The sequence below is a fragment of the Chiloscyllium punctatum genome, chromosome 49 (assembly GCF_047496795.1).
Source record: "Chiloscyllium punctatum isolate Juve2018m chromosome 49, sChiPun1.3, whole genome shotgun sequence".
Lineage (NCBI taxonomy): Eukaryota > Metazoa > Chordata > Chondrichthyes > Orectolobiformes > Hemiscylliidae > Chiloscyllium > Chiloscyllium punctatum.
In genome coordinates this window covers 59,068,564-59,078,550 of record NC_092787.1, presented here as the reverse complement: position 1 = coordinate 59,078,550, position 9,987 = coordinate 59,068,564, and the positions used below count along the sequence as shown (strand labels likewise).

General features: G+C 40.7%; 1 protein-coding gene across 1 annotated transcript in view; it reads left to right on the top strand.

The window, feature by feature from the left end:
* Positions 1-401: 401 nt before the first annotated feature.
* niban2a (niban apoptosis regulator 2a) overlaps positions 402-9,987 on the top strand; it is a 194,888-nt gene continuing 185,302 nt past the window's right edge. Inside the window, exon 1 of the mRNA XM_072565549.1 lies at positions 402-643. Within this exon, the coding sequence (XP_072421650.1) occupies positions 589-643 (55 nt within the window). The 5' untranslated portion in view covers positions 402-588. The remainder of the gene's footprint in view (positions 644-9,987) is intronic.

Below are 9,987 nucleotides of genomic sequence, written 5' to 3'. Positions count from 1 at the left end.
ATTAGTGGTGCTGGAAGAGCACAGCAGTTCACAGCAGATGCTGCCTGAACTGCTGTGCTCTTCCAGCACCACGAATCCAGTATTTGGTTTTCAGAATCTACAGTCATTGTTTTTACCTAATCTATCAATCTCAGTCTAGAATATACTAAATACTGAGTTCCCCAGCAGGGGGCTTCAGACAGTTGGCCCTGCTCCTTGGTTTAAGCTCTTCATTTGTTTTGCTTTTGCAGCAAAAGGATGTACACTATAACTCTGATCCGACCTTTTTAGTTGTGCCCGAAAATCATGTGTGTGTAAGAGCTGCAGCTTTAGAAAGTTTAAGGTAATAGCGCATGTGTCATTTTTAAACCCCACCCCGAGCAGAGGGAGGGAGGGGAATGTAAGGATTCAGCCGTGAGATTAAAACTTGTTTAACAAGGAATAAGGGAGGGGTGTGTCGAGCGGGGAGAGAAGTGTTTGGAGCTTTCCCTTGCGCTTGTGCAAAGAGCTCCCAAGTCTCGCCTCTCTGGGAAGCTTTTGTATCTGTGTTGGGTGGCTAGTCTCAACATTTGCAGGGGGAGGTCAGTGCTGTGCGGAGAGTGGGACGCAATGGGAGATGTAATCTCAACTCACCTTGATGAGAACCGGCGTCAGTTTATCACAGGTATGAGCAACAAGCCGGAGCTTTCTAATGTGAACTCAGAGATTTGTCTGCCTCGCGTTGGGCAACTTCCAGATTGGTAAACTTCACGTGAAGATCTAAATGAGCCGAATGCTGTGAAACTTTTGTTTGTCGAGAATTGTTTTGTTCTTAAATTCCCGGTGTGAGTTTCTTGATGGATATTGATGGGGAACAGGCAGCATTCTGAAGTGCTCAATGCTGTTCTCTGGGGAGGCTACTGGCCGAGAAGCTGACCGGCTGTGTGTCTCTCTCTCTCTTTCTTTCTCTCCCCACCTTCACCCCATCAGATAATTTTTATGTTTCCACATGGACCACACAGGCGAGAAAGACAAGTAACCACAACCCGGGACTGGGTTTCCGTTCTATCTTACCAGGGGATTCGTCTTCTGGGCAGGGAGAGGTTCCCTTTAACTGGTTTTATACAATGAAACAGTGGAGGGATGTGCGGTATTACTGTGTGTTAATTACAGGAAACACATAATTGAGATTGTTTGTGGAGTTTCAGAGTTCATATCTGAAAGATGAGAAATATTCCGTTAATTTTACAACCCTTATCTTAACTCCAGTTATTATAGTTACTAAACTGCACATGTAAGGAATCCGATAGTGTGGTTTCCAATTAAATAACAACACAATCTGCATCTCCTCTAGTTCCTAGAGGCAGCCAGGTACACTGGGTTCCAATAAGTGTTAGCTTGTTTATTTAGGACCTCAGGAAGTCCTGAGACAGCAGTGCAGACTGGTCAGTTGAGCCAAAGGTGGTATTGGCTTTAAAGAAGTTTAAGTTCCAGCATAAGAAGAGGTTTTCAAGCACCTAGGTTAAAAGGTTGAAGGTTTGTGCCATTGCTGGGCGAGTGGAAGGAGGGTATTATGGATGCCAACATTGGTGCTTCCATGTACAAAGACCTCAGGAGGTAATAGAGGTCAGCTTTTGTACAAGGCAGGGGTAAAGCTTTTGCGCAGAGGAACGGGGAGTCCATGAGAATGATGAGTAGAAGTAGAGTCATATAGATGTACATCACAGAAACAAGCCCTTTGATCCAACTCTTTCATGATGAACTGATCTCCTAATCTAATCTTGTCCCATGTACCAGCATTTGGCACATATCCTTCCAAACCTTTCTATTGATGTACCCATTCAAATGTGTTTTAAATGTTGTAATTGTGCCAGCCTCCACCACTTTCTCTCGCAGTTCATCCCATATATGCACCACCCTCTTCATGAAGAAGTTACCCCTTAGGTCCCTTTTTAAATATTTCTCCTCTCACCCTAAACATATGCCCTCTAGTTTTGGACTCTCCCACCCCAGGGAAAATATCATGCCCTTCCTGATTTTATAAGCATCTATAAGATCACCCCTCAGCCTCTTTCAATCCATGGAAAATAGCCCCAGCCTATTCGGCCTCTCCCTATAGCTCAAGTCCTCCAACCCTGGCAACGTCCTTGTAAATCTTTTCTGAACCCTTTCAAGTTTCACAACATCCTTCCAACAGGAGGGAGACCAGAATTGCATCCAATACTCCAAAAATGTAGTCAAGAAATAGAACTTTTCAGCCACACCCTGTCTTACTCAAAGTTCTGTGTGAGCAAAACATTTAATGCAGGGGTGGAGTACAGGAGCACTGTTGGAAACTGTGAAATTTGCAGTACCAAAGGCTTGAATGAGGGTGTTGTGGTTTTAATGTTTCTGTTGGTATTTCACTAAAGTGAGCACCTCTTCATGTTTTAAGCATGAATGAGAGCAGCTTGAATACAGCAGACAGAAGTCCAATTTTTCATTCTTTCACTCTTGGTTTTCTTTCCATGAGAAATCAGTGAGAAATGGTGGAGTAGCTAAGTGCTGATTTTCCATTTATCATTACTTTCCTAGCCTGTGTCACTGCCATATTTGAGTGACTAACTCGGCAGAAAGACTTGGTTCAAACTAGAACAGCCCTGGTCTGTGTCACTTGGGGTTAATGTTTCCCCACAATTTTACATTGGATTCTGTTTGTGTGCCTCTCCAGTCTGATTCAGCCATTTAAACAGCAGCATGAGACTTGGTCAAGAACAGTCTTGGCCTGTGTGTAGTGGGTGAGAGCTCGACTTGGCCACAAACAAAACAAATGACACCTTGTCTGTTTGCTGTTGACTGTGTTTTCTCTTCAGTCACACAGAAAGATGCTGCCAGCTTGTTAATGTTGCGCTGCGGCTTTCAGTGTGTGAACTACAAGTGAAGAGCTATCATTCATTGTCTGCAGGTTTTCTCAAAACTGACAGTAACTGTTTTGGTTTAGGGAAGATGAAAGCTCACCACTTTGTGATACACCTGGCGCTAGGAATATTCTGAGACACATCTTCAGGCACTACGGCGATTAGGAAATGATTAAACACTATCAATTGAGGAAGAAATAGTGATACTGAAGATCTTATGAGTAATCTAAGATTTAGACTTTGGAACCTACACTTCTACAGCAGACAATCGACTATTTGTAATTAACTTGAAAATTTTAAGATTTAGCAGGTTAGGTATGATGTATTATCTATATTTTTTAAAAAAATACTTCCCATGACGTTTGAAGGTGGCTCACTTATATGGCCGGGGCACACCAACATTGTCATAATGTGTCGATCTCAGTAGCTTGTAAAGACGTCCTACTGCTCTTTAGCCAGTATTTTAGGGAATTCTTCTTTCATCTTTCCTATTCTGTCTTCATGTAGAAGATGGGCACTTGCTGACAAACACCACAGTGCGGCATGGTGGCTCAGTAGTTAGCATTGCTGCCTCACAGCATCAGGGACCCGGCTTCAAATACCGCCTCGGGCAACTGTCTGTGTGGAGTTTGCATGTTATCCCCGTGTCTGTGTCGGTTTCCTCCCACAGTCCAAAGATGTGCAGGTTAGGTGAATTGGCCATGCTAAATTGCCCATAGTGTTAGGTGGATTAGTCAGGGGTAAGTGTAGGTGAGTGGGCCTGGGTAGGTTGCTCTTTGGAGGGTTGGTGTGGATTTGTTGGGCCAAAGGGTCCGTTTCCACACTGTAGGGAATCTAAATCTTAAAAAAAAAACACCACCTGAAGAAGCTCGTGCCCCTTAACAAGGACACATTAATATATTTGAATTCTGTGGGCTGGTAGTTTCCATCATGTTGATCGTTTGTATGAATTTTTCTAACTGAGCACAAGACAGATCCCAAGCTATAGCAATGGTCACCTCCTCTGATCATCTCCTTGTTGAAATCAACTTTTGATTCTTTCCAAACATTTTCATAGTAAAGAAGTGTACACAAGGTGCCAGACAATTCCTTGACTTCAGTGGGGGAAGGTAGTGCCTTCAAAGTATATTCAAAATATAACCTTTGTAACTATTACCTTTTTATAGCATTGTTGTGCTTTTTGCAGAGAGGGGGGAAACATCAATATGGTGTTAGCTAGGTTTATGAGAAAGTCATACTGGGTGGAAGATAGTTTATTGAAGGCTGTAATTTCTTACAGTGCTCTCTTTGTTGGGTGCTTATTAATGCTAATGATATGAAGTAATGTATTGCTTTCAGCACAAGTGGTGGCGGAGTGAAACCTGGGTGTTCTGACATATAGCAAGTATTTCAGAATTACCCTTTAGTTTTTCAACAGGATTGGAAGTTACCTCATTGCTTTGGTTTGAGATGGTCTACCCACATAGCTATGGGGTGAATAAATGCTGCCAGTGGTTATGAATAACATGACCAAGTTTAAAGTAAACAGTTTAGGGACAATACAGATCATTGTTTTGGAGGCTAAAATGTGAACTTTGGTCCAAATGAGCTGAAATCTACAGTCTGCTAAAATGAAGTAAAAAGTAAGCTTGAACATTTAGTTATTAACAAGTAGGAGGCTGGAAGAACACAACAAACCAGGCAGTATCAGGAGGTGGAGAAGTCAACGCTTCAGCCTCCTGCTTGTGTACCTTTTTGGATTCTAGCATCGGCAGTTTTTTTTGTCTCTCACTTAGTTAATAACAGCAATTTTTATTTTAATTTGATAACATCAGTTCCACCATACAGATGGCATTGATTCAATATGGCATTACATTATGACATCCACCTCCGTTAATAAATATCCTTATCAGCAATGCTGTGATGGCCCATGAATTAAAAATGAATGAATGAATGATTTTCACTAGTTATTCAATCTTCTGTGCTGATGAAGCGTAAGTCATAACTGATTTGAAAAAAAATGTGACTGTTCTTAGCACCCACATTAATAGCATGGGGAAACTGGACTTAGTGATAGCATACACACAATTATAATGTTGTCTCTACTGAATATTTGAAGCTGATAATTGACCCTGATTTAGTGAATGATTGCATTGGCTAAAAATAGTTATTTTAGATAAATGAACCTGGCTTGAATTGCAACAATGTTTGTGTGAATTTGCATATCTTACATCTCTGGAATTTTTGGTTGTTTTTTTAATGGCAAGGTTTTGCAGGTACAATATACTTGCAATGTATTTATGAAAACTGTATTATAGGGTGGAGTAGTGTGAAACAGGAATTGGGTTATTTTGCTTCAGTCTCTTGTTATTTTACAGCATAATTGTGAAATTTGTATTTAGTTTTATTCCATAGAATATATAACCATTCTGTGTAATTCACTTTGTTACCTTTCACCTAATGTCTCAGACTGTATTTGCAGCCTATATAATATATTTTAAAAGGTAACAGGATTTGTATTTTAATGTTCTTCTATTTCCTGCACTAGTGGTGATCTGTTACACAGCTTTGGTGGCTAAAGACCAAAAGTTTATGAAGAATTCTTATAGATGAAAGAAGTGAATGACCAACACCCTGTGCTGTAAAGCCAGAGATACTTACTGAATGAAGTATTGTCTGGACTTGTACATTCCATTATGGATTTTTTGATGTCAAAATTCCATTGTGTTGTGACAAGAAACTGGTTCAATTTGAACAAGTTAGACCATGTATGCATCACACATTGCAATTATGTCACCTCTTGACCTCTTCAGGAAGCACAGCCACTGTATTTCAGTGGCTCTGGTTTTGATTTCTGTGGGATTTTATCCCAGCTACCATGCTGCTATGCTTACTGCCGCTCAAAGTGACACGTTGTGCATTGCAGATTATACAAAAAAAAAGCCTGTTGAAATAGTTGGTACTTGAGCTGCCATCAAGGAAGAATGATTTACTTTTAGAACAGAAATGTTCTCAGGCTGGTAATACTCCTGTGTGCAGAATCTGTTTTTTTTTTAAAAATAGCATTCCACAGCTCTGACTGTGGGTTGTTTTCTTTGGACCCTTCCTTTGTGGTTTAATGAGTTCTCGGACAGAAATTTAGGCCCATCTGGCACTGTAGCGAGTCATCGTTTTAAATGTCTGATTCAAGACTGGGGGTCTTGTGCGTACTAACCAAGTTCTTTCAGTAAAATGTTATATGAGAAATATGTGCCTTTTACTCAGGTGTCTGGGACTTTCAAAGGGCTGCAGTCTGTTTTGAGCTGCTTTTCACTTGAGTATAGAGATTCAAGATGAGACTGTTTTTAAATGATCAAACTGCTGATAAGCTGCTGAATAATTTCTTTGCTTCCAAAAGATATTAACTGCAAACTGTGCTGATTAACTATATATCAGTCAGTGCAAATATGTGAGATGTCGTCCTGAAACTGAATCAGGCTATGAATTGGTAGTTTTTCTTCTCTTGAAGTAGTGAAACTATCCACCCAGTAGTCTATTGTGGTTTCTCAAAACATCTTAACTGGAAGCTGCATAATATGGCTTTCTAAGTGGTAAGCTATGGTTAAAAATGTTTCCATAGATTGTGGTCCTTTTAAAGTTCAAATGAAAAGCTGGAATTTGTGAAGGTTTGCATAATGGATGATTGAAGATTTGGAATCAGTGTGGGGAATAGAGGAGAGCAAACCTATTTGATTTTAGCTGTGATTGGCTGCACTGAATATGAGCCCTGGAACCCTGTAGCGCATAATTGCTCATGCCTAGTGAAAATTGGTTATGTAAAAGTACCTAATTTCCTCGGGCACGAGGCTGATAATGGTTGCTAATCTGAGTTTCATAGAGGGATTTGGGAGGAAAGAGGCACCATGGGTTACTTTGGGAAAATAAGTGAGTAGAAATGTGCATATTTCTAAACAGATGCATAAATCATAATATCAGATTAGATTACTTAGTGTGGAAACAGACCTTTCAGCCCAATAAGTCGACACTGACCCTCTGAAGAGCAACCCACGCAGATCCATTCCCCTACACCTAACACTACAGGCAATTTAGCATCGCCAATTCACCTAACGTGCACATTTTTTTTTGGACTATAGGAGTACCCAGGGGAAACCCATGCAGACACGAGGGAGAATGTGCAAAACTCCACACAGACAGTTGTCTGAGGTGGGAATTGAACCCAGGGTCTCTGGCGCTATGAGGCAGCAGTGCTAACCACTGTGCCACCATGCCACCCACAAACATTGTGATTAATATTGCATGAGTCAACCTTCCATAGCACCTCACATGTAGTTGAGACTAAATCTGTCTTCTGACAAAATGGAGGAAAATTGTACCCAGTGTGTTTGCATAATTTAATGTTAAAGGAAAATTGTGATGTTAGGACCTCTTCTCACATTTTAAATTTTGATAATAAGGTGGAATTGATTGAAGCACTTTAGTTTTGCCTGTGCAAGTTAGGAAACTGAGAGGTGCTAAACTGAAATGTGAAATGGTCACAAGTGATGAGAGGATGTAATTTAGAGTTTGACATGTTTGAATTTTAGTGTTAACAATAGCATGTACAGAACATGATAACAAGTGGCTCGCTAAACTTGTACTTCCAGCAAGCGACTTTTGTCCTCCAAGACCATAAACTGAAAATTCAGATGTGCACTGACCTTTACTCTTGTTGCACTGCATAAATTGCTGATAGGAATGATGGTTTGTGGTCAGTAGTTTTCACTATTTGATGCATTATAACAAGGATGTGTTTGAAAATGTTTTCTTTAAAAAAAGGCCTGCAGTTGACTTGAGGCTTTGCTGATGGAAAAGAGGTTGATGTTCATTCATTACAAAGTGTTATACCACGTAATGCTTGATCTAAAATGCAATTATTAAAGCAAAGCTCTCTTTAAGTTGGCCTCCCTCTTTACAATTTGTTACAATTGTGTTTTTTTGGCCACGCAACTTGGCAGATTTGGAATGTGCTTGTTCGTTCATACTGCAACTCAAATACCCAACGCTTATGATTGATTTGTATCTGTAGCGCAGTATGATGTTTGTATGTAATGGTTATACTCTATAATGTTACCTGTGGCTCTATTGGTAGCACTCTGTCTGAGTAAGAGATTTGAGTGTTGAAGTCCCACTGAACGTCTTTGGGATAAATCAGGCTGACTGTCCATTGCAGCATTGAGGGGAAGCAACATCCTGCTAAATCTTTTTCTGAACCCTCTCCAATTTAATAATAATCTTCCTATGACATGGCAATTAAAAATGCACTTCATTACTCCAAAACAGCCTCACCAAAATCCTGTATGATCACGTCCCAACTCCTATACTCCATGCTCTGAACTAAGAAGGCAAGCATACTAAACGCCGCCTTTATCACCCTGTCTACTGACCCTCTCTAGGTCTGTCTGTTTGACAACACTCCCCAAAGCCCTACTATTAAACTGTGTAAGTCATTTCTCTGTTCATCTTATCCAAGTGCAAAGCCCTGCATTTATCCACATTAAATACCATCTGCCTGGCCTTGGCTTATTGACTCAATTGATCAAGATCTCTTTGGAATCCTAGATAACCTTCTGCTGAAATTGCCTTTTAGAATGGGTATTGTCCACTTTTTGGTTCAACGTGGCATTACAGTGTACCACAACTTTGTGCTGTGTAGAGATGTACTACGATCTCATTGAAGAAGAATGTGATAGCTAGTGGGTTGACCTTTTGAATCACTTTGGACAGAAACCAGGTCTGTTAATTCTGCCTTAGATTCAGGGACTGACCAGACTATTGGTCTCCTGCAATTCTGTGTTTTGATTCCAATTGCTTTTAATATATCCTGTGGCCTCACTAGTCAGTTGAACATATGGATGTCTTGCCAGCTGTGCTAAACTTGACTGTCCTTGAAATGTTTTGTTCAGCAGATCGACAGCTGGAGTCCCTTATCTCATTAACTTCACCATACTTGATCTTGAAGGCTTTGTTATATTAACTGCCTAAGCATGCATTAGTGCTTGTAGCGATTCCTAAATCTGTATTGGTTAAAAATGAAGAGGGTGTTTGTAATTGTCACACTGCTCCATTTAGCACTAGCCTATTTGCTTATTAGTTGGATTCTTACTACAAGCAGTAGAAGTAACAAGCCAGTAATGAAGAAAATGTTAAACTAACATTGTTGATACCAAGGAAAGATCATACCTGTTTAACTTTCTCATGAGCTTGAGTGAAATTTGTCATCACCTGTGTGCCTTGGTCTGATGGCTTTCACTTTGCTTAAACAGTTCAGCACTCAATTTAGACTTGGCTCCAAGAAACCCTATCCTTTTGCTGGGGTATCTTGACCAGTAATCTATAGAAGCTGCAAATGTGTTGCTGGAAAAGTGCAGCAGGTCAGGCAGCATCCAAGGAACAGGAGAATCGACATTTCGGGCATCAGCCCTTCTTCAGGGGCTGATGCCCGAAACGTCGATTCTCCTGCTCCTTGGATGCTGCCTGACCTGCGCTTTTCCAGCAACACATTTTCAGCTCTGATCTCCAGCATCTGCAGTCCTCACTTTCTCCTCGAAGAGTAATCTATAGAAAGCAACCAGGAATAAGTTAGCAGTGGGTTTTGACATTCCCTCCACTATCTGTACTCTGATAGCAGAAAAGGGCAATTTTGTTGGGGAAGGTGGGGGGCGGGGGAAGGTGTGGTAGTGAGGACCAGCACTGATATTAGAGCATTACATTTATTTGATCAAAACTTTATTTTTTCACTGACTTACTTTAATAGCATGTCCTCAATGTGATTATGGTATATGGGTGTTTTAAAATGTTCATCTGAAATCTACCTCTGTAGAGAAGAGGATACTGTTTTAAGTAGGCAAACCTTTGCTGAAATAGCAGGGGAAGTTTTGTATTGGTCAAACTATCATGAACATAGCCCCCTTTGTCAAGTGAAACACTGCAGTGCACAGTATAACTGGCAATGTTGCAGAGGTGGTGACAATTGGTACAACTGGCCTAGTCATCCACAACCCCAGGCAAATGTTAACAGATCTCTTGTAGAGCAGAGGTAGTGTCCCTACTTCTGGACAAAGAAGCCTAGTTTCAAGCCCCACCTGCTTCAGATGTGTCATTACATTTCTGATCA